The following is a 24983-nucleotide window of genomic DNA, read 5'->3' as shown; positions in this document are numbered from 1 at the left end:
TGTGACTTCCTTTTGCTCTGTTCTGGGCAGGTCACCCAAGCATCATAGACAATTGCTGAGATGACTATAGCACCACCAAACCCTGGTGTTTTGATTTTCCACTGCCACTGTTGCAAGCCACGGCTTCCTCTGAGCTTCAAATCACAAATTCTTTCCCATTTATGGATAGAATTCCAGCAGCAAACATTAGTGTTGAGCCTGGCATGATGGTTAATACTGACCTAGAATCATGTAAGAGACAAGTGTCTGGGAATCCCTCTGAAGGATTGTCGACTTTAAACTGAGGTGCAAGACGCAAAACATACACGGGCAGCACCATCCTGCGTGCTGGAGTCCTGGAACACACAGAAGGGGAGCCAGCCGAGTACCAGCACCCATCCCTCTCTCTGAGTTCTGACTCTTGATGCAGTGTGGTCAGCTGCCTCCTGCTCCTACAGCCATACCTTCCCTGACACCACCGACTGTAGCCTCTGGAACTGAAAACCCACACAAACTCCTCCTCTCTTCAGTTGCTGCTGCTTCTTCATCCTTTTCTTTTTCTTTCTTTTCTGACCAGGCTGGCCTTGAACTCACAGAGAACCACCTGCCTCTGTTTCCCGAGTGCTGGGACTATAAAGGCTTGCACCATCAGACCTGCCTTCTATTTTTATTTATTTACTTACCCATTTACTTAGTTTTGGTTTTTCAGGACAGGGATTCTCTGTGTAGCCCGGCTGTCCTGGAACTCACTCTGTAGACCAGGCTGGCCTTGACCTCACAGAGATCCACCTGACTCTGCCTCCCGACTGCTGGGATTAAATACATGTACCACCATCAACAGGCTCAGGCCCAACTTCGAAACTGCTTCTTGTTAGGTACTTTATCACAGTAAGGTGAACGACTAGCAGAGGTAGTGCAGTGGTGCATACTTGTAATCTTAGCACTAGGGCTACTGAGGCAGGGGGATTATGAGTCAAAGGCCAGCCTGGGCAGACAGTGAGTTCGAGGCCAGTCATCGTTTATATTCTGGATAGTGTCATTTTAATATCAGTCCTAGAATTGCTTTGCGTCTTAACATAGTTTAAAGAATCAGTCATGCTTAATGCTTTTATCTTGGGTAGCATTAGAGAAACTTTCCTTACGGTGTATTGTCCTTTGGATACCGAGGATGTAGCTAAGCCTTGCTCAGTCTTAGCAGGAAAACTTGGTTGTGATTCACTTCTGCTGTTTGGCTCAACAACAGGTCGGTCTTTGAAAAATTTATAAATTCATCCGACCAGAAGACTGAGTCTATCTGGCTTAGCTACCTCAGTTTCAGCTTGCTTGCTCTTGTTTTAATGGCGGGCCTCTAGGGAACTCACCCACTCTCAAGTATAGGAACTTCAAATTCTTAACACTTGGTCTCGAGCTCAAAAATCATTTATTGTTTTCATTCCAAGAACATTTTACTGCACATATTTTTCTCCTCCTCCTCCTCTTCCTCCTTAGTCCTTCTCTTCACCCCACTCTGGGAATCTCATTGTTTATCCATGTAGTTGAGATGATACTGAATTCAGTCAATCCAGTAACCCCCCTGTTGAGATGACGCCGAAATGTTTCAGGCCTTGCCAGAGGTCTTCACTTCTATTACTTCATTGTCCATTTTTGCCTTCTGCTAGTCTTTTCAAACCTTGACTTCACTCCTACAGGAAATCTTTTTTACGGTTTTTCAGCATCACGTGAATGGCCAGGATGGCGAAAGAGGCCAACAATGTCAACAACCCTGTCACTGTGTACGTAAGCCCCAGGAAAAGGCCACCTCCTCCGATCCACGTCAGGGTGGAAAGAACAACAGATTTTTCTCCTCGGAACATGGTAACTGGAAAATCTAAGAAGATCTGTTAAGGACTCAGTATTTATCATCTGTCCCATGGCATACACAAATACACTAGACTACAGTACATGAAATTGATCTTTTCTTTTTTGGAGACACAAAATGGTTACTTATTCAATTTCCCATGTTTCAACACAGCCAATTAGTACTTTATCTTGCAAGAATAAAACTAGTCAAAGCAAGGTTCCCCTCCACATAGCTAGAGTGAAGAGAGGAGATGCAGAGCATATTGATCTGAATGATTTGTCAGCAGTCAGATAAGGAACAGGTATCTAACTCCCTTTGATGACTCCAAGGCAGCAGAAAGAATAGAATAGAGAGTGTTCACAGCAAGCTGAAGGTTCTATTCACGAACCAGAAGAGTCCAGAGAGGCTAAAGCACAAATTCTTTCCAGATAAAAGTCTTCAATAAGAAGAAGAACAACAAAGAAAACGCCAGAATGAACAATGAAACATTTTTGGTGAGAACTCTAAAGGTGGCAGACTTGTTAGCCTTTTGCAAAGGCAGTGTCCCTGCTGCTGGTGAGAAAGTGTTTGAAGTGGGTTTACTATGTAGCATTTTAATGATGTCATCCTCATGATGCATGTGGCCTGAGGGTTTTAAACATCTGGTGCCTTTTGTAAACGAAACTAATAAACAAACAAAGCCTTCTCATAGCAACTGCAGAGGACAGAGGCATTTCCCAGCAAAGCTCTTAGAAGGCTTCAATCTCTTGGCAACAGGCTATTTAAAGACACAAGCCAATGTGTTAGGAACAAGTCTTCTGTTTCTTTTTTGAATACTGGAATTCCTCATTGTTACCTGGTCCTTGGTGCTACTTTACCTCATCTTCCCGCCTGCATTCTCCCCCAGGTCCTGTTCTCACCTGCCGGGCCTTGTTTTCCCCTCGGGCAGCAGATACCGCTGCAGTCCCAACTTCAGCCAGGCCACTCGGGTGGTGAAGCAGAGGGCTCACATTCAGGGTTGAAGTTGTGTTTGGACATACAAAGATCGTCATTCAGGTGTGGCTGTTAGCAGTCACTAGGGAGAGCATGTCTGGAGAGGAAAAACAGCATCTCCCTTGGCTTCCTTTCCTCACTCCCAACCTAAAGCAAGGGGCGAAGGTAGCATCTCGATTTTGTGTTTTCTTCTGCAGTTTCTTGTACAGTTTACTGTTATGATAGTCACGGAGCCCATGGGATCAGGAGATTCAACTTGAGAGACACTCAGCAGGCAACGTTCAATCTCTGCTTTAAAGCAACTACTCCAAAGGCAAACAGAAGGTGGACAAGACAGAGATGCCACATCTGCAGGGCTCTCACAGAGGACCATCGCTACTCTCCCGTGGGCGAGTTCCACACACCTGCCCCAGGAGAAAGAGGAAACCCTGGAGAAGGGCACAGGGCCACATGTAGACATTTGCACTTCACACTGTGCCCAGGCTGTTCCATCTCGGGACTAGGCACATAGCTCCGTGGAAGAGCATTTGCTTAGTGTGCCCAAGGTCCTGGGTCTGATCCCTGACCTTGAAAAATAATTTCTCATTGAACCTCCCTGGGAGTTAGACTGTGGAAGTGGTCAATTCAGCATGGAGAAGGTGTGGCCTGTAGGGTGACCTTGAGACCAAACCTAGTCAGCAACCCTGGCGTGCTGTATGTAAGGGTGTGGATGCCTATGGGTGGATGTTTCAAAGCTGGGTGCGAACCTGACTAGGGAAATGAACTCCCAAGACCACAGTTAGCATAAGTAATATGTAACATATAACTACTGAAAAAGATTTGGTTACATTTTACAGATAAAACTTCATTGTTTTTTAAAACCAGGTTCACGTTTGTATTTTTCAATTAGGAAGGAAAAGTCATAATCTATTATTAGAACACAAGTCTCCTAACTCGGCCTGTCTGCCTGCTACTAAGACATCAGCTCCCACTGGCAGGTGTGTACCTAAGGCAGGAAGAGCACACATCTGCCGTGCAGAGCTCACAGCGTTCCTGGCACGGACTGCATCAAGCTGTCCACATCCACACAGTGATGTCTTCATTGAGGAAGCCTTTGTTTACTAGCTGGTCTTTAGCTAGTGCATAGGTAGGCTGGGTCAGGTACAGAGGTGGGGGAGATGCAGGCTCCCTTGCTCTAACACACTTTTGTCTAAAAGACCCATGGTCTGTGCCAGTGCCTGCGATTCTATCTACCTTCCAGATGTACCGTGTATCCCCTTAGTTTTTTAGTTTTTGATTCTCCATCTCATCCCACTCTATGTGGCTTGTTTTCCCTTGCTGATTTAGATGTCTGCATCTGCTTTTCATTGATCTTACTTGGGGACAAAAGTACTCTTTCCCTATCTGTCCATTCCTGGTATTGCTACTGCATGTTGTTCCTTAAAATGTTGGAGCCCATTCTCTATGTTGAGATGCTATACTCAGTCTTAATGCCAGCAGAGGGACTTGGTCCTGGCCCAACTTAATATGCCAGACTTCGTTGACTCCCCAAGGGAGTCCTTAATTGAGAGGAATAGATTGGGGGGTGCACTGACAGGGAGGTGAGGGGGACGTAACGAGGGGTGGGAGGGAGAACTGTGGTTGGAATATAAAATGAAATAAATGCAAAAGAAGACAGATTAATACATACTTTAGTCACAGTTATATGATGATGTTATGATAGTTGAAGAGGCAGAGGACATATCATCCCCAAATTTGCCACTTTGGTGTAATATTTTGGCTTCAGAGACTTGAAAATCAGCAAGTGTAAGAAGGGCATGCTGACCGTCCACTCTCCTTTGACAACACAGAGACGGTCATGCTAAATGTCCACTCTTGTCTAACAACATAGAGAAGGATGAAAAATGCCCACTGACACTAGAATAAATACTTTTAGCTAGGTTTGGGGACAAATGCCTTTAATCTTAGCACTTAGGAGGCTGCAGCAGGTAGATCTCTGTGCATTTGAGATCAACCTGCTTTACATAGTGAGTTCCAGAACAGCCAGAGCTACATAGTGAGACCCTATTACAAAAAGAAAAAAGGAAGGAAGGAAGGGAGGGAAGGAAGGAGGGAAGGAGGGAGGGAGGGAGGGAGAGAGAGAGAGAGAGAGAGAGAGAGAGAGAGAGAGAGAGAGAGAGAGAGAGAGAGAGAGAAAAGGAATGTCTTTACCATCACAGGAAAACCCGTGCAAACAAATTTGGCTAAAGTAACTTTCAGCTTTCTTCTATAATTGTCACTCCTTTAAAACTAGTATGGAAATACATGCAGCCACTTTTTGGGGTCTCTATTTTTGGGGAGGGTTCTAAACTACAATAATATAAACAAAATGTGCACTTTTTTTTTCCTGACACATCAGTCCCGAGATAGAGACTCGGGTTGAGGAGCTAGCATCTCCCGTCTCCGTGTGTACCACTGTACAACAGTCGTCTGTTTTTCAGTGGCACACATATCTGGATGGAGGACAGAAGCAGAAAGAAGGAGCTCAACAGTGAGAGGCTAGATTTGCTTTCACTTTGAGAAGAGGACGTGGCCCAGAAGGATACTGTAGGATATGCTGAAAGTGTAGTTGCCGGCAGGTAAGCCATCGACAAAGTAGTGCACGCGGCTGAGTCGGCGGTACAGTTTTTTGAACGTGGGAAAGGCGGCGGTCCTCATCCACACAATGAAGTCCTCATTGATGAAGCCATTGTTTCCTGGGTCCTCCGTATCTAGCTCATAGATAGGTCGGGCCCAGTGCGGAGGCTTTGCACTTCCTGTGGGGTTGGGGACATGAGAAACATAGTAGAGAAAGGTCAGCTCTCTCTTTAACTTTTCTTAGAGAAAGAATTGCATTCGCAATCAAAGGGCAATAGAAATTTGGCTTTAAAAAGGAGAAAATGTGTAACAGTTTAATAAGTAATACTTAATTACACGGTTTTAAACGTTCCAAGGAAGAACGTATGATAATCTTGTAGGGTTATTAACATGGTATCAGGGTCAGTAGGATGGCTCAGTGCTAAGGGTGAGTGCTGCCGAGATTGAAGACCCAGTCCAGTCCCTGAAACCCACACAGTGGGAGATTAGAACCAGCTCTCCAAAGCTGTCTTCTGACTTCCCCACCTGCACCATAACACACTCATTCCCTGCCCCCACACATGCTCACACTCACCCCATGAGAGCACAGCTACATGTTTGAACCCCAGGCTAGTGTGAATCCCAGAGATGCAGGCATTGACTGCCCCCACTCTCAGACTTCCATTTCCTGCTGAGAGCATTGCTATCCCCACTCTACAGAACATGCTTGAAGACAGAATCGCACTCACATGTCCACTAGTATTTATTTCAGAACCTGAAACACAACAGTTATCGAATCATCAGCTAATGCTTGATGAAAGGGTCAAAGAGTCTTTCAATCTGCCAAAAGTTGATAGACTCCACGTTGAATTTCTGATGCTAATCAAGCACAGTAAACTGTGCGAGGAACATTTACTACTGTAAGACCAGTCCCTCTACCGATAGGAGACTCAAAAGGTTAAATAAAAATCCTCTTGGATAAGTGCGGTGTCACACACCTATAATCCCAGCACTATAATCCCAGGAGACAGAGGCAGGAGGATCTCTGGGAGTTCAAGGCCAGCCTGGTCTACAGAGCAAGTTCCAGGACAGGCTCCAAAGCTAGAGAGAAACCCTGTCTCAAAAACCCCAAACAAAACAAAACAAAACAAAACAACAACAACAAAAAACCCCCCAAATAGAAATGCAGGTTTGATTTCTGTTTTTTTTTTAAATTTTTATCATTTTAATTTTAATTTTTTTGGATAGGCAAAGGAAAAGATAATAATAAGGCTAACTGGCATGACTAAATTTAATATTAAATTTTTATGTTAAAAGGCAGTTTGTGATTTTATAAAAATGCAGGTCTGTCTGTTTTTTAAATCAATTTTTAAAATTTATTTTTATTTTTATTTCATGCTAACTGATGCATGTATGCCTGTGAGGGTGTCAGAAGTCCTGGAACCACAGTTACAGACAGGTGTGAGCTGCCATGTGGGTGCTGGGAATTGAACCTGGGTTCTTAAACACTGAGGCATCTCTCCAGCTTCAAAATGCATGCTTTAAGCTCTCCCTATCACCTTCCAATCCCACCACTTCCCATATATCTGGATGGTGTCAGATGTATGCTTTGGTCTGAGACATTAACTTCCTTCATTCTCCAAGTTAACATGGGTCATTTGTTTCCATCCATCCATCCATCCATCCATCCATCCATCCATCCATCCAATAGTAACATTTCTTGATTGTTTCCTTTTGTTTAGCTGTGAAGAGCTAAAAACTGGAATGCATGTTTAATGTAAAATTAAGTGCATTTTTGTATGTTGCTGACAATACCCTAGTGTGGTTGACATTATTCCACATGGCGACCACAGTGATGTTAACGGCCATGTGAAATAAAACTAATGCAAATCAGAAGAACATCTGAACTTATTTCAAAGTTTGTGATTAAAAACCGTGCCCAGACACTGCTTTAATTCCCACAGAAGGTCCATTTCTGTATTTTCTGGGAGCATGGCTTCATTAAGGTTAAAAGGAACTGGGTGTGGTGACACACACCTTTAGTACTCAGCAGGCAGGGGCAGGAGGATCTCTGTGAGTCCAAGGCCAGCCAGAGTGAGACTATGAGACCCCGTTTCCAAAAAAAAAAAAAAAATAGATGGATTTATTTTTATTTTCATTTTATTGTTCTGGTTGTTTATATAGTTTTTGATACAGTACACCTAGCTTAGTTTCAGTGTAAGTGTATGTTTGTATGTATGTGTGTGTGTATGAAAGTGTACCCGTGTACATGTGCATGAGCATGCATTTGTATATGAGCATGTGTATGCTTATAATAAACGCTGGGTGTCGTTCTGAATAGCATTTTGAGATAGGGTGACTCGTGAACCTAGAGTACACTGGGGGCTAAACTGACTGACTAGGGGCTCCAGGGATGGACCTGCTTCCCCCATTCCCTGCCCCAGCATGAGGGTCACAAGTGTGCACCCAGCTTTTTACGTGGGCACTAGGGATCTGATCTCAGGTCCTCATGTGGCAGCGGGCACTTTACTTACTGAGCTCTCTCTCTAGTCCCTAGGTTTTGACTTAAAAACTTGTCTTCATAGCCAAAGAAAGGTCTTAATGTGTTGACTTCAGCACAGGAGCACTGTGAACAGTTAAATAAAGCTAGTTTTATGTGAATGTCTCCAGACAGGAAAACTCAGGCAATAATAAACCCTTGGGTTTAATTCCTCACGGAATCAAAGCAGTGCTTTTAGAAAGTCAATCATGAAGATAAAAATCTGGCATTTATTATAGATGTTGCTATAAACTCAGTTGAAAACTCCAATGATTAACTTTAAATTGTTTGCTTTTGTAGTAATAAAAGAAGTGAAAATTTGGTGGAGCAGAACCCCAGAGTGAAACGAATTCTCTCAGTTAGTAGAGAAAGCAAGAGAGAGGAAATGTCCTTTAACTCGTATGGTGTATGCATAAATCACAATAGTGCCCATTAACGAAACAACACATTACTTATCGAGAGTTTCAGCCACACGAACAACTATTTTTTTTATACTGGCAAAAAAAAAAAAAACAAAAAAAAACATTGCAAAATCCTTAGTGACACTCGTGACAGGTAGCTACGTATTTCAGCACGCATGTCATTAGAGAGAAGTCTGGAGAGCCTGGAGCTTTGAGGGGGGCTGGTGCACACCAACAGCTCATGTTGTATTCTACAGTGATCCCCAGCTTTTTCTCTTATGAGTTTTTTTAACTTCGGGTGTACCTTGTGCAAGATAATTGAAATTTTTTTTAAAGTATGCAAACTAGGTAACGTTAGAAATGTTAGGTTGGGGTGACTTTGTGAGCAACACTTCTGGAAATCTAAGCCTGCAAACAAAGATTAAAGTTTACTCAGGTGACAGCAGAGGAATAACTGGACATATTACACAATGGTAGTTCAAAATAACATTTAATTTTTGAACTTTATAATTAGGCCTCCGATGATGTTGGCTTCCATAAAGACTATTGGTAGCACTGTCACTTTGGGTTAGGATTTTTTTGCGCTAAAATAAAATGATATTGAGAAAGTCCAGGATTTATACTGTAGCATCTAGACTTCACAACACATTAAAAAAAGTCAAAAATAGAAAAAAAACTGTGAAGCAAAAAAAAAATGTCTATGAAAATACTTGGATTAAAATACTAGCATATTCACTACAATGAAATAAAAATTGACATTGTCCTCTGTACCATCTGGTTTTGTGTGTCAGTCTGACACAAGCCAGTCATGAGCGAGGAAGAAGCCGCAGCTGAGGAAGTGCCACCATGAGATCCAGCTGTAAGGCCTTGGCTCATCTAGTCATCGATGGCAGAGGGCCCAGCCCATGGTGGGTGCTGTCATCCCTGGGTTGCTAGTCCTGGGTTCTGTACAAAGTGGGCTGAGCAAGCGATGGGAAGCCAGCCAGTAAGCGGCTCCCCTCCAGACCCTCCACAGCAGCTCCTGACTGCAGGATCCTGCCCTGTTTAAGGTCCTGTGCCGCCCCTCCCTCAGAGACAAACAGCAGTGCTGAAGTGTAAGCCTAACCAACCCTGTAGAAAGCTTGTATTTAAGCTACGTTTGCAACTGGACGCAACTTGCTTTTTGGTCGCGGTGTTTTGTCGCAGCAACAGAAACCCCAACTAAGACACTACTCCATTTAACAAAATCGACTACTGGTATGGAGATGGCATTTACTCAGACTCTTGAGAATGAGAGAAGACTCATTTAAAGGTGCTGACAATCCCAAATTGATTAACTACAGAATTCATTTTTTAAAGTTTCAGACAATTTTTTGAAATAATTAAAAATGTCATAACACAGAGAGTTAAGAAACCTATTAAGCATGCAAATGGGTATTCAGGAAAATTATTCTATTGTATTATCTTTTAATGTTTGATAATTACTAAAGCAAATATTTCACAAGACATTTAATAAGCATTTATATATTTTAATTTTTGGAAAAACCAGCATTGTTGAAAGTAGATTTAAAAAATTTAGAGTAGATTTGAGTAGAATTGTTTGATAGGTCCGTAAATACTATGTTAATTTATTAATCAATACATGAAAAATTAAAATAAGTGGATAGTTATTTTTATTCTCAAAAATGTATCCAGTTGAAGTTGGGCATGGTAGTGCATGCCTTGAAGGAGACGGATCCCTGAGTTCAAGGCCAGTTTGGTTTTCAGAGAGAGTTCCAGGATAGCCAAGGCTACACAAAGAAACCCTTTCTCACCCCCCAATGTGTCCAGTTGCAAATGTAGCTTAAATTCAAATTTTCTAAAACATTTACTTTTTCTTAATGGTTAATTAGAACAAAACCAATTATTTGACAAAATAGAGAACCAATTATTTCACAGTTGCAATAGGTAAGCAATGGAGGAAATGGGTCTAGAATGGGGAAAGTTAGAACAACAGGAATTAAAGAAATAAAAAAAAACCTCCCTGTACCCCCCCACACACAGAGAGGGGGGAACCAGGCATGGCGGCACACGCTTTTAACCTCAGCACTCTGGAGGAGAGGAAGGCAGATCTCTGAGTTCTACAGTAGCCTGTTGTGCACAGTGATTTGAGAACAGCCAGGGCTAAGGAGAGGGACCCTGTCTCCAAAAATGGTGTGGGGGCGTGAGTAAGGCTATGGAGCAACAGTCTGGATCTTACCTGCAAATGCACTAGCAAGATCACTGGTTCTTGGGTTCCGAAATTTGACATACTTATCTGTCCACCATGTAAGCCCGCTCTTCAGCATCGGGACTTCTATATATATAGACGAATTAAGGTGATATGAAAGAGTTATGGTATCTGAAAGGAAATTTAAAATTACGGTAAAGATGTTAGGTAGCCATTTTGCCCCTTTCAAAATTCAGACCCAGACACAGATGAAAAACAAATTAGGTTTTGTTGCAGACACTCAACACGCCTACATGCCATAGATGCTGAATCATGAGATCAGTTTTTCCTTTACCAACATTGAGCCAATTATTGAAAAATATTCTTTGGCCCCATCTAATTTGTGTTCTCTGACTATTCCTTCACATTGCTGGCGAGGGAGAAGTTATTTACAAATGAAACTCCAGACACCAGTGTTCTGGCTTATCCTGGATAAATACTTGGCATTAAGCAGGCAAATAAAATGAGCCACTCAGCTGCCCGGGGAACATCTTGAGTGTGGAGGTGGCTACACACTTATAAAAGAGGTAGGAAAAAAGTCACCTACCATTGAATATGCTGTTGGCAATTGCACCACAGGGAACGATGGGAGTGCTGTTGTGGGACACCTGGAACGGGGCGCAGTTATTAACATCCTGTGTGTGAGATGATGTATCAGTGAGAAGTGCTCTTGGCAAACTCTCAGACCATTGCAAGAGAGAACTCTGGCAATGAGCATCAACTCTCATTAGTACGTTGGCATGGGTCAAGATTATGGACTGCTGCTACCTGTTTTCCCCAGGGTTTCTGGCTCACTTAGACTAGAAAACATTCAGTCTTTGGAGACATACTTGCATATGGATGTCTAGGAATTTTATATCCTTTTAAACAATACAGAGCACGCCAAAACGATTTGTGGGAAGGATTTTTACCTTCCTATGTTGAGTATCACATTCAGTCTACGTGGGACCACTTTTAAAAATCCTTTTGGTAAAGTTACCATATTCAGAGGAGTATTCAGGTTAGATTCCATAGCTAGATGACCTCACAGAGAACTGCTAGGTTATTATTTCATAGACTGTCAGATTGGAAAACAATTCACCGAGCTTCTCTCACTAACACAGGGACTACTGAGAATAAAACCTTGGAGCCTAGGTTAGACCCAGGCTTTTGTACTTAGTTAAACCAAAGGCTTTTGAAATATTCAAGCAAGTTTCCTTAAGTAGGCTAGATCAAGGACCTTGGTTATAGATAGGCAGACAAACTTGGTTAACAAGTGAACCAAACAGAGGTCACGGTCTTTGCAAACCGTGAAGGATAGTTAGTTGGCTAGCACTCACACTAACTGCTTTTAAGCGGGCCAGTGCCCTCTCCCAAAAGTATTTACCTAAAATGCTCAGCCCCTTCACTTTAAGAATGAAGCAAACATTTCTATGTTCAAAAATCTAGATGCTGAGCCCTGCCCCACTCCTGTCTTTTAGACTGAAATAACCCCTTGTTAAAAAGAAGAGAGTATTATACCAAATGGACTGAGCCTTACCCAAATATCCTTACCCACCAGTTGACTATTGCTTCTTGATAGAATATATCGATAGAGGTTCTGATAGAAACCATACAATTTGTAGTACATATAAACATTACCCTGCATGGAAGAGAAATAAGGAGTAAATAAGATACCTCTGGAGTCTTGGGATTAAAGGCGTGTACCACCATGCCCCGCCTTAGGCTGTGTATTTTTAATGTATAAATGCAGGTTTATGAAATTTGTCTCTTTGTGGCAATACTAGGAAAAATGCTTGGCCTATCATGTTTTAAAATTTTAAAATACTATTTACAAGATTTCAATATCTAGATATTTTTTTTCCTTGATGAAACACAAGTTTCTTTTTGGGGTCCCCAATTGATCTGAAACAGCTGGAACATCAGCCGGTCTGATGTAAGCTTTCCCGAGCAGCTAAAGTGGTTTGAGTAATTAATATTCAACAACATTCCAGTGATTTTCCCAGGAAGAGTGGGGGGTGTGGTCGGGTTAAGAGGAAGCTGCTGCGCATCCAGGATTTGCTGGTGCTCTGGAGTGGGACAGCAGTCAACAGTGAAGGGCCTTGTGCGGGAAGAACAGGCTATGTGTTAAGATGTTGCTGGAGATGCGCTCCTGCTGCGTATTTATATTATGGCATCGTGGACAGCAGGAGTAGCCACAGCAGCTGCTGCTTAGGTTAGGGACCTCCGTGGTGCCGTCTCATTGCACTAAATGGTAGTCTAGGAGCAGCTGGGTGGACGAGAGTGAGTAGTGAGCATATTTCGGGAGGGATGAGGGCTGGCACACTGAGCATTTCAGTGGGGACTTGGTTTTAGATGAACAACCTTGTAGGGACCTCCTTGTATGGAACATGGTTTTGAGTTTGTGGGATAGTTGCCAGGGAGTGACTTGAAGGAGGTGCTGACTGGCGGGGTTGACTGTGGGTGTATTGCTCAGTGAGATGGCCCCAGGGCTTGTCTTTGCCCCACACTGAAGCTACATGCAGCCATTTGGTGGTCACCATTCTATCTTCCATTTCAGAAGCTGTCTCCATGCTTCTTTAGGGGAGGACAAACATACCCCGAACCTTTTGAGTGTTGCATTGATATAAGCACCCCAAGCCATGGATACAGTTTCAAAGTAAATCCAGGTGATATAACTTAGAACTGGAGTCCCTAAGCATGCAAGGGGCAGGTGAACACACATGCTGGGCACATGAGAGCCAGGCGACTAGAAGCTTCTTGTGAATGTCATTAACTTAGCAGCAAAATCTGCGCTTTCCCCCACAGTCACGCAGAGAGGTGAGAATTGATACTAGGTTTTCTTTTTGGGATTTTCCTTCCTTCAAACATTTAAATATTTTGAGCCTTCAAGAAGGAAAAGGAAGAGAGGACAATACAGGAGAAGTACAGACGAACTTGGGAGCTAGAAGGGGATGGACAAGGACTAGAACAAGGAAGGCTGCGGGCTGCAGTGTTTCTTAAGACTTCAGGAAGCTGACGTGCCTGGAGGCTTCTCTTTTGCAGAGAGCCTACTTTAGTAACTGGCTCATAAAGATCCCTTGGAAGTCACCCCTCAGCTGCACACCCGGCAGGGAGAGTGGAGGGGAGATTTTTAGGCCTCCATGGTTTTGCCTAACAGGCAAGACTTAAATGAAAAATGTATTTTATTCTATTTCCTAAAGATATTTCAAATATCTGTTCTGTACCCTACATTCAGCACCCCTTCCTCTCAGTGTCTCTTCCGCCAGACCTGGTCCCCTCTTTTCCTTCAGAATGTCACTACACATAGAAATTCAGGTACAGGCTCGTTTTCTCTCATTCTCCTCACCGAGCACCCCACCTTCGGGCTCACAGCTCATTCAGCTGGTCCCAAACTTAGGTCCTTATCATCTCCTCAAACTCTATGTGCTGTCCCCTCCCCGTTCCCTTCCTTCTCTTTCTAAAGGTCAGAGTGGACAGCTCTCCTTGCTGCCTTCTGCTTTGGGAAGTTTCTTCACCAAATCTCCCTAGGACCTGTATGAACATGAGAGCTGAATCCGCCAACAGCAAGGGTTCATCTTTGTATTTCTTGGCATTCCTCACACTGCTAGTGAGCCAGACTGAAAGCCTCTTTTGGGATCGAGCAACTGCCCTTGTAAGATGACTTGGGGTAGGAGAATCCAAGGAGAAGTCTGCCAGGTAAAACTCTTGACACTAATTTTAATGTGTGACCTCGGCCAAGTCACGTAACTTCTCGGTCCATTAACAATTTCACGTAGCATGAAGTGTTAAATGTAATACATTCTATAGCCCTGTCCACACAGATATTTATAATAGAACCCATGTGACTAATTATACAAGCCATGTTGGAAAGTTTAGAATCTTGAGGTTGAGGGCAGGCTTTTGGGGGACAGGTAGAAAACCAATGCAAGGGAAACTCCCACAAACCTCCAAGTGTGACCCCAGCTAAGACTCCTAGCAATAGTGGATACGTAGCCTGAACTGGCCACCTCCTGGGATCAGATTGGTGACTACCCCCGTTGTCATCAGAGAGCCTCATGCAGCAAATGATGGAAACAGATGCAGAGACCCGCAGTCAAACCTTAGGCTGGGTTCTGGGAATCCCGCTGAAGAGATGGAGAAAGGATTAGAGGGCCAAGGATATCACAAGAAAACCCAAAGAATCAACTAACCTGGGCTCATAGGAGCTCACTGAACCAACAATCAGGGAGCCTGCATGGGACTGACTTAGGTCCTCTCTCTGTGACAGTTGTGTAGCTTGGTCTATTTGGGGACTCCTAACAGTGGGAGAAGGGCTGTCCCTTATGCTTTGGTCGGCTCTTGGGAACCTATTCCTCATACTGGATTGCCTTGCCCAGCCTAAATAAAAGGAGAGGCTCTTAACCTTATAACAGCTTAATATGCCATTCTTTGTTGATGCCTATGGGAGGCCTCCCACTTTCTGAACAGAATCAGAGGAGTGGATGGGGTGGGCAGGTGGAGGAGAGGTGGGGGAGGAAAAACTGTGGTAGGGTTGTAAAATAAATAAATTAAATATTTTTTTTTTTTTTTTTTTTTTTTTTTTTGGTTTTTCGAGACAGGGTTTCTCTGTAGCTTTGGAGCCTGTCCTGGAACTAGCTCTTATAGACCAGGCTGGTCTCGAACTCACAGAGATCCGCCTGCCTCTGCCTCCCGAGTGCTGGGATTAAAGGCGTAGTTAAATCTTAATAAAGACTCTCAGGGTTTACAAACAGGAGATAATAATAACAACACATAAGGGCATTCTGGGGTTGCAGGGTCAGTGACTCAAGATTCACCATTTCTACTGTGCTTCCTTTCTATATTATCAGGTTTTGGTAAACATTTGCTGGAAAGTGCAAGACCAGCAGGCAGAAATGTGTGGAGGTGCACCAGCACGCGGTGCGTGGGACTCACCTCCATTTTCTCCATAAGGTAGAAGGGGACAGAGCAGGTGCACTCTTTGTCAAAGTTAGAGCTGTCTTCCCGTAGCCGAGCACAGTGTGCACATATGTGTGTGTAATTAATCTGGCAGGCAGGAAAACACGACAGTTCATTTAAAGGTTATATGAATCCACATCTTAAAATTCAATGCCCACGCCTTATCCGGAGTCTTCAGTTCTTTGGAGATGGAGCCCGTGACATGGCTGGAGGACAGCCTGCTGTGTGGGTGTTCTTTTTCTGGGGTGCTTGGGAGGAGGCCTTCTTACAGTATTCCCTTTGGTGGCCAGGAGGCATTTTGCCACTGGCTGGGACTCCAAGTTTCTGTTGCATACTTATTTGATCAGTGGGGATGAGGCAGCTTCCTTCTCAGTCACGGGGTGGGGGGGGGATGTGTTGCTGGGAAGGTCTCAGCCAATGACTCGTGAAACTGTGCTTACAACCGAAGTCTAATCACCTTTACAGGGAACTCACTAGTTTCCATTTTATTGTATGGAAAATATCCATATTAATTATTTCACATGACACGCTGAGGAAGTTACTAAAAGTGACCAAGCAGGAAAACATTATTTCCTGATAAGATTATTAATGTATGTGGAATAATTCTCAGCCTGAGAAGGTGTGTTTTGCTTTTTGAATGTTAAATTCTGTGGAAAAATTATATAATGAATTCTCTTTTAAAAAAGAGTCAAGCGTCCCAAGTGAGTGACTGCTGTGTGCTTTGGCAAGGCGCTCAGCCTCAGTTCTGGGAGGATGGAGCTGGGGGAGATTGTGAGGGGGAGGCTCAGTGATGGGGCCCAGGGGGCTGCGTGTTCCCTAATCCCGTGGGCAGTTTCTGCTTCCCTGTCTATGATGAAGAGGATTCCGGGAGAGTAGAAGCTCAGAGAAGCAAGAAGAGTGTCTTTCCCTTTGGTAAGGTGCCAGTAGGATGTAGGATTCTTTTGGAGAGAACTAACAGGAAAGAAGAAATATAGGCTCTTTGTGAAAGAAATGTGACGTGTGACTATGTAAACACTACCAACGCTCTACGTCACCATTCTCTGCACATGTGGCATGGCTTGAAAGGCTACTTTTCTGGTCGTGGGACTGTGCTTCACTTCATAAAGAACAGGATGGTATCAGGCAAGAGCAAGCACAGAGAGCACACTGAACCACACCAAGGGGCCTGGGGCTCCAGTGTGGTCAACTCCTCTTTTGATGCGGGGATTATAATATTTGATCTCCAGGACCCCAAGTTTTGATCACCAGTAAGCTTTATGTAACAGTCTATCTATCAGTGATGTCACACTAGAATGCACTTTATTTCATAGAGTCCACTCTGAGTTATGGAAACACAGGGTTAGAAGAAGTGTTTCATGACCATACAGGCTTTGGTTAGACAGCATCTCTGATGCTTTCTACCGCTAAGAATTTTAGTGAGAAATACATATGCCACTATCTGTGCACATAATGACAGTATCTTGCAATTCAGCGTCCAGTGAGCTTGTAAGCCTATAACTAAAAATGGAGCAAAGACTGTAATCATCTATTTATAGAATCTGAGAGGAGTGACCTGTGAAGAGAGTGATTATTCCTCTCATTGAGGATATAGTTAAAGACAATTAAATGAGTACGTTATAAAGACACCCACGTTCCCGCATTTTTTGGAGTCCTATTCATAGTATTATGGAATTGATCTCGTTGTCCAGTGACAGAGGAATAAAAATGGAGTATATCACAATGGAATATTGTTTGATCACAAAGTCAAAATCTTGTCATGTGCAGCAAAATGAATGGACACGAAGGACATCAGAACAACTGCTATTGCCTGCTCTCACTGACGAGCGGAAGCTTCGACAGTTCACATGCAGGGGGAAGAGCTACTTAGCCAGAGACCAGGAAGGGCAGTGGGAGGGGGGACGGAGCTGAATGGGGTGAACCAACACAGAAAGAGGGATCCTGTGCTCCACAGTACAGCAGTATGTCTACGGCTCAGCTTCCTAGAGATTTTATGGAGATCTAGAAGAAAGTAGCTAGAATCTAATCATAAAGAAAGGAGAGGAAATCGTGATTCCCCTGATTTGCTTAGTGTATAATTGTAAACATATATAAAATAACTCAATGTGCACAGTAAACAATTGCAACCATGACATATTAACTATACAAGAATAACATTTAAAAGCTCACATGCTTTTTAAAAAACCCAAGATCTCTATTTTTGGTTCTGGGCTCATTAACATATGGATTATTGGGGTCTGGCTGGCCTTTGAACTCGCTGCTCTCTTTCTACCTCTGTTTCTTGCTTGCTCACTTCTCTAAGATCACCTGACTCGGGCAGGATCTTTGTACATGAACTTGGCTGGAGGTGATCAGTGTGACAGCAAGAATGAATGAAGTCAACGCTCAGGGCTCTTTCCCCCTCTGCATCCCTGCCAGCCCAAAGCTGGGCGGGTCTGGTCATATCTAGCTTCCCATTGAGGGGCTGTGTTCTCAAAGTGACTGCTCCCATTTATAATCCCAAACCGTAAAGCTTTGGAAATTAAACACGTGAGACATGACAAACCTCAATTCCCTTGGTGCTCTGTGCAGACAATAGAAGGATGATGCCCATACAGAGGCAGAACCCTCCTGTGGCAAAAAAGATAGAGAGGACCATCGAGGCAGAAAATTCTAGCTGGTGGGCAGGCAACGTTTGCTGCTTCAGGGCTGTGTTTTCTGGCAGTCTGGACAGGTCATACTGGGGCTTCGGCTCCATTTTGGTCCTGTAGGTGACTGACATACTTTTGGGACATTTAGAACAGTCATGCTTGTAATAATATCACATAATGCTAATGCTACATTAAGAATGACATGAAGTTGTGACATCATGTTTGCTTCCTGTCTTGTTCTCTAAGCAGACCCGCTACCTGCAGTGCACAGCTCTCGCCAGTCCCTGCTGGGTGCGCTTTATTTCAAACCAGAAAGCCTGTTGTGTTAAATGCCATTCCCAAGAGAGCTCTCCTCAATGTCTGTAAAAACCAACTGCTCATGCTCGGAAGCAGTTGTTATGGGCTGTTTCTGAGGTCTGTTGTGTAAATCTTTGGTGATTAATACCAACTGAAGCCAGGCCTATCGGCTTTCCCCCAAATATGGCTAATGCGAATAAGAACTAAGTTGGTAAAATAGTCTGAGATCACAGCAGTTTTGCTATGCTGTGATGATACAGAAAGGAGAAGCAGATAGGAATTTGCAGGATATATGTGCATGTATTTAACTTCAGTCGCTTTCTTTCTGCTTTTCATAAATAAGAAAGACCCAGGCAGAAAATGTAGATTACATTTCCTTCTGGGACTCGAGTGATGGCTCAGTGGTTAAACTGGCTGCTCTTCCTAAGGACCCAGACTTGATTCCAAGCACCCATATGGTAGTTCCCAAGTGTCTTTAAGTCCAGACCCAGGGGATCCAATGCCCTCTTCTGGTCTCCTCAGGTACTGCATGCCCATGGTACACAAAATACTCATAACTCAAGCACAGACAAAATACTTGTGCACATGATTCAGGCAAAATATTCATACATATAAAATAAAAATCTTGAAAGAAAAAGTCTTCCTCTAGCCTCTCTCAAATCTGCTCCTTAGAGGTTAGTGAAACATTATCAAATATTCAGCCTTGCAATACAGTATTAGCTCTGGTTTGAGGGTTTTCTACCTTGGTCATTAACAATTTATAATTATTGCTTTAACAAACTGCCAGAGAAGACACAGACTTCGAATTTTGTAAAGTAGGCAGAGAAGCCATGATATGTCAATGAAGGCAATGACAAATGGACCTGATTTAAAAGAATATCAAGGAAATGCAAATATATACAGTAGGAGGTTTCCAATTGAGAATCAATCTTTATACTCACAAAGCAAACAAACAAAAAGCAAATTACGCACAGGAAGTTTTCAACATGCCACTTGACTCTGGCCTGCAAGTGGCAGCTAGACGGATGGCTGCTGTCACCCTCCAGTGTGTGGGAGATGTCAGAGGACACAATTAGCATCTATTTGTTGTATTGCTAAATGAACACGGCTAAGGGTTTGGGTTTAAAGGATACCCACAGAGTACAAGGTTAGATTTGTATGTATAAAACTGTCCCACAAGACATTAGGCACGTTTGTGACTTAAGGTCCTACTCCAATATTGAAACAAGTAAGTTCAATAAAAGGGTTATTTCTATAACCATTAAGAACAGTATTTCTTAATTTTTTTTTTTTTTTATAAAACAAGACGACAGACTTAAAGAAGCTTTACAGGTAGTGTGTTAAACATGCCTGTCCAGAAAATCAAATCCATAGACACATAAGTATATATTATAAAGAATTGTCTCACGCAATAGAGGCTCAGTCCTAAATCTGCAGAATCCGGTAAGTGTCTAGTTGAGTCCTGAAGACCAACAGACTGGCGTAACCTTAGCAAGAGCCAGTTTTTCAGTTAGAATTCTGTTACTTGGGGGTGGGGGGACTCAGTATTCAGTTCTGGTCTTAAATGGAAGGGATGAGTCTCACTCATGTAATGGAGAGCAATCTGATTTAATTAAGTCAAATGATTTCAATGGTACTCTTATCATAGCCGACCTCCCAGAACAATGCCTCACCAACTCCCTAGCACCATGTGGTTCCACCAAGTAGACATATTAAAGTCTGTAACCATAGTCAGTGAGTGCAAGTATTTCCAAGGCAGCATTCTTAAGAGAGATAACCAGAGCGCATGATATAGCCACCTTTTATATTTAATTCTTTCTCTAAACCTTTGATCTTTTATTTTTTATTAAAATTTCCTCACAACATATTTTGATCACACTCTTTCCTTCCCAATTCCTCCCCACTACTATTCAACCACATATTCCCTGTCGAAAACCAAAAAAAAAAAAAAAACACAAAAGGCAAAAAAAAAAATAACTCAAGCAAAACAAGATGAAAAGAAAAAGCCCACCAAAACAATAACAACAAAACAAAACAAATCTCCCAAACTTTAGACTCTGTTTTCTATTGGCCAACTCTTCCTAGTCCGGAGTCTGTCGTGGAGCTTGGCTGATATACCCAGGCCATTCCATGGGAGAAAACGGATTTTGCTTTCCCAGCAGCAGCAATGGCTAATAGCTTCTTGACTGGGGGTGGGGTTTTGTGTTCAGTCTGCTTCTCAGTGCTGGGATCACGTGGGGCTTGAACATGGCTCCGGTCTCGTGCCTGTTGTCACAGGCTCTGTGAATTCACATTTCACTCCTGTTGTGTTGAGAAGATGCTGCTTCCTTGGAGTCATCCATCACCTCTGGCTCTTACAATCTTTCTGCCTCTTCTACATAAATAGATCCCTGAGCCTTGAGGGGAGGGGCTTGATGATGACATCTCACTTAGTGCTCCAAAGTCTCTTAACTCTTTGACAATTGACCAGCTGTGGGTCTTTTTTTTTTTTATCATCTACTGCAAGAAGAATCTTCTCTGATGAGGGTTGAGTAAGAGGCACCGATCAATGGGCATTATGTTATTATGAGTGATTTTACTGCTGCCCCTTTAGCGGAATAAGAGTTGTAGGTTTTTCTTAGGGTCCACGACCGACCTCAGGTTCTTGATCAGTTTTGAATATGGATGGATCCATCTCATGGAGTGGGCCTTAACTTAAACGGAGTTCTAAATAATACAACTTACACTTGTAAGTACATTTCATTTGCTTTGCTTTTTAATAATCAAGTTTCCTCAACTACTACACTTTTGACAATTGGATAGCTGTTGTGTGGCACAGAATATTTATCTGCACCCCTGACTTACACCAGCTAAGTGTCAGTCACACCTCCCACTGGATGCCAACAGTAGCCTCCTACCCCAGCATGCGGCTAAACAGAATTTTAGGCATTGCAAATGTACTCGAAGTTGAGCAGTGGTGGCATATACTTTTATCCCAGTACTTGAGAGGCAGAGGCAGGAGGATCTCTGAGTTCGAGTCCAGCCTGGCCAGCATAGGAGTTCCAAGCTAGTCAAGGCTAGTGAGACCCTGTTTTGTAGGGAAAAAATATAAGCAAGTGTACCTTAAGGGGGAAAAATTGACAGTCCAAGAACTGATACCTATTTGCCAGTAGCTTGTTGTGTGGTGGTCTCATTAGAAAGCTTGGCGAGGGATTTTCTTAAACCTTGCCTTTCTTTTTCTTTAACCATGATGTAATCTTCTGGTATATACATACACTTTTTAGGAGGAGATGCGAACACATGTCTACTCACTGGAGACAGAAACAATGGCAGACCAAAGTAATGATTCCAATGCAATGTGCCTCATTGAATCAATGCTCTTACTACACGTACTTGCAGAAAGATGGGGGTACTGACCCCCCAACAGCTACATTGCTTTAATCTCATCCCAGCATGGATGATAACTCTGTCATCACTGCATAGGCGGAGTCTATTCTTCATTAAATGGTCTATTGGCTATGTTTTAGTAACTCTTAAAAGCACATGCTGTTGGGGCAGAATTACATGTGGATGGGAGTAGGCTGCAGAAAGCAGCAGCTGGAATCTTAGCTGAGGGTCTAATGACTCCCAAATTTCTGTTCTATGCAGGAATGTCAACAGTCGTAACAGCTGTTCCGGGTAAGACAGTGATGGTGACTAATATTTGTAGAACTGCAGTTCACAACACCTTCTAGGCAATACCACACACTTCACAAATTTGGACTGCCTTTCATCTAATTGTCTTTTCCTATTACCTGCAGGGATGCAAATACAGTAAATACGTGTAGAGTCAGTCAGGACACGGTTATGTGTATGGGGTGGACACTTCCAATATTCCCAATAGTCTCAGTTTTAAGGGCAACTTGGTGGATTGTTCTGAATTCTGACAAACTTAGACTGCAATGTCTTCATAGGAAATTATGCCTGCTATGTGCTTTTCTAGATTATCTAAGATGTCACTTGACAAACAGTAACACGCCTAGATTAGGAAGCTATGTGATCCATTTTATTTACCATTAGATAGGGAAATCTCACTTGTTAGGGTTAAAAGGATAAAAGCAACAGGGTTTGGTTTGACATAACATAATTTCAAATAGTTTGAACAGAATTTCATGTCCAGAGTGGCTTTCCTTTCTTTTTCCGTAGTTGAGCTCCGATCAGGATCTTTGAAGATGGAATGCACACCTGTATTCTCTGAATGCTGGTGTGGCAGCCTGAGGAGGTGCCCAGGCATGCTCACTAGAGTGCAGGAGTGTGTGCTTTGCTGGACTGTGATTTGCCACCCAGGGAGCTAGAATAACTCCAATGTGAAATTCATCTGCAACAGCATCTATTTTCCTTTATCATCTGTTTGCTGTATGCTCGAGTTTCCAAAAAGACAGCTTGATTTTCTGAATGAACTCCAAGACCTGGGCCTGACTTCCATTCCTATTATTTGAACCACGCATGTTCTTTGTGGGACTCAGTTTCATTGTCTACAAAATACGAATAAGAACTGGACATAGTGGTGCATGCGTCAATTCCAGCACTTGCAAAGTAGAGGCTGGTAGATCTATGTGAGATTTTAAGCTAGCCTGGTCTACATGGTGAATGTCAAGACAGTCAAGGGCTACACAATGAGAGTTTGTTTCAAAATAACAAGCAAAAAATGAATTAAAATGTGGATAATACTTTTCTTTTAGGACTGTTTCAATGATGAAGCAGACTATATATTGACTTGTATACACCATGCTTGGAAAATAGCGCATAATTATATGAGTAACAAAATAGAATTTTTTCTTAAAATTGAGCTTTATTTTATGTACATTAGCGTGGAGGTGTCAGGTCTCCTGGAACTGGAGTGACAGACAGCTGTGAGCTGCCTTGTGGATGGTGGGAATTGAACCTGGGTCCTCTGGAAGAAAAGCCAGTGCTCCTAACCCCTGAGCCATCTCTCCAGCCTCCAACAAAATGGAATTCAATCAGTAGTCAGGTATGGTGGCACACGCCTTTTAACATAGCACTAAGGAGGCAGAAGCAGGTGATCTCTGAGTTTGAGGCTAGCATGGTCTACAGAGCAAGTTCCAGGGCAGTCAGAACTACACAGGGAAACCCTGTCTTGAAACAAAACAAAACAAACAAAAAAGGATCAATAAAATAAAACAGTAATGTATTATATCCCAAAGAATAAAATATTCATGTGTTCTCACTGGTGTAAAAAAAAATAACTGAACAAAGAAACTAAGAAAAAGGAAAGCTTTTTTTTTTTTTTTTAAACAGGGATTTCAATGGAGTTCAAAAGAATGCAAGGAATAGAGAAGACACTGCAGTCATGATCTTGGCTTCTAAAAATTACTGGGTGCCTTGAAGACGAAAGCACTTACAGATCTTTAAAGCATCTCTTCCGAGACAGATATCGACTACAAAGGGAAAAATGGTACATCCTTCTGCCACGGAGGAAAGTGGCAGATGGCACCTTCACCAGGTGTTCAAGGCTGATGTCATGGGAACTAAGACACAATGACTTTATGCATCCCCTGATCTGACACAGAGAGATGGACACACTACCACTGTGGTTCTGACCAAAACCCACAAGACTTCACGTCATAATAATAGAGAAAATCAGGATTTAGGAAAGCTCACAAACAGAGTGATGGGCACTCATCCCATGAAGTCACGAGAGAAGCAGAGAGTGACAGCTGTCACCATGAGGAAGAACAGGAGCAGCAGGATCCTCCAGGTTCATCAGAGGAAAGACTTGTGACGTCACAGAGACATTTCCAGTTTAACTGCACTGTGCCGATGTTGGTTTGTCAGTTTTGGTACCTGTGCATTGGGTATATTAGGTGGTAACATTGGGAGAACCTGGGGAAGGAGATATGTGAATCATCTACATTATTTTTGCAAAAATTGTGCCTACTGAAAACTATTTCAAATTAAAAAGTTAAAACATGTAAATGGATAAGACTGTTGTATTTATCATCTGCCTGTCCTAGGTATACTTGCTCTTGCTAGCTTTGTGGGCTGCACTGTGTGCCGAGACCATGCTTCACAGAGAGGGAATGTAGGAGGCAGAGGGCACCTGGCAGGCAGAGAGCTAGGAAAAGCCCACAAATAACAAGATGCAGTACGTCCAGCTTCCCTTCAAGCTATGACAAAGACCAAGCAGGTACCTGTCTCCCCATGACGGGATCCCTTCTAGCTGACCTGCCTGACAAGTGTTCTGAGTCCAGTGGCTCACCTTTCTCTGTCTGATCTGACCAACCAGAAATGAGAAAAGGGGGCCTCATCCCAGGGCACTAAAAGTATTTCAAACCCTGAGCCCTCTCTAGGATGGAGGTAGGGGACGGATTTTGGTTTCCAGATCCCCTAATCACTTGTGGGAAGTCTATTTCTGACTTATAGCATCAGACGCCATGCTTTAGATTACTGCGGCCTCTCTGCGAGTTTTGTGAGGTGGCGTTCCCATTTTGCAGCCTCAAAGACTGATGCTCAGAGTTCAGGCTCAGGTTCTCAGCTGCTGCTTCCTGTCCCACACACAGTCAAAGCAGAGGAGGAAGAAAAACTCAGTCTGCTCAACAAAGGCAGCATA

At 43.0% G+C, this 24983-nt stretch overlaps 1 protein-coding gene across 1 annotated transcript; it reads right to left on the bottom strand.

Moving 5' to 3' along the window:
• Positions 1-1475: 1475 nt before the first annotated feature.
• LOC119825629 (cell cycle control protein 50C-like) lies at positions 1476-18204 on the bottom strand. The gene is made up of 7 exons (XM_038346621.1): positions 18013-18204; positions 15447-15557; positions 12052-12153; positions 11080-11167; positions 10524-10664; positions 5356-5565; positions 1476-1846 (listed from the first exon to the last, which is right to left on the bottom strand). The coding sequence occupies exons 1-7, from the start codon at positions 18202-18204 to the stop codon at positions 1662-1664; spliced, it is 1029 nt and encodes a 342-aa protein (XP_038202549.1). The 3' UTR covers positions 1476-1661.
• Between the last annotated feature and the right edge of the window lie 6779 nt (positions 18205-24983).

Source organism: Arvicola amphibius, chromosome 10, assembly GCF_903992535.2.
Source record: "Arvicola amphibius chromosome 10, mArvAmp1.2, whole genome shotgun sequence".
NCBI classification, from domain to species: domain Eukaryota; kingdom Metazoa; phylum Chordata; class Mammalia; order Rodentia; family Cricetidae; genus Arvicola; species Arvicola amphibius.
Note: the sequence above shows the minus strand (reverse complement) of the source record. Positions and strands in the feature narration are given on the sequence as shown.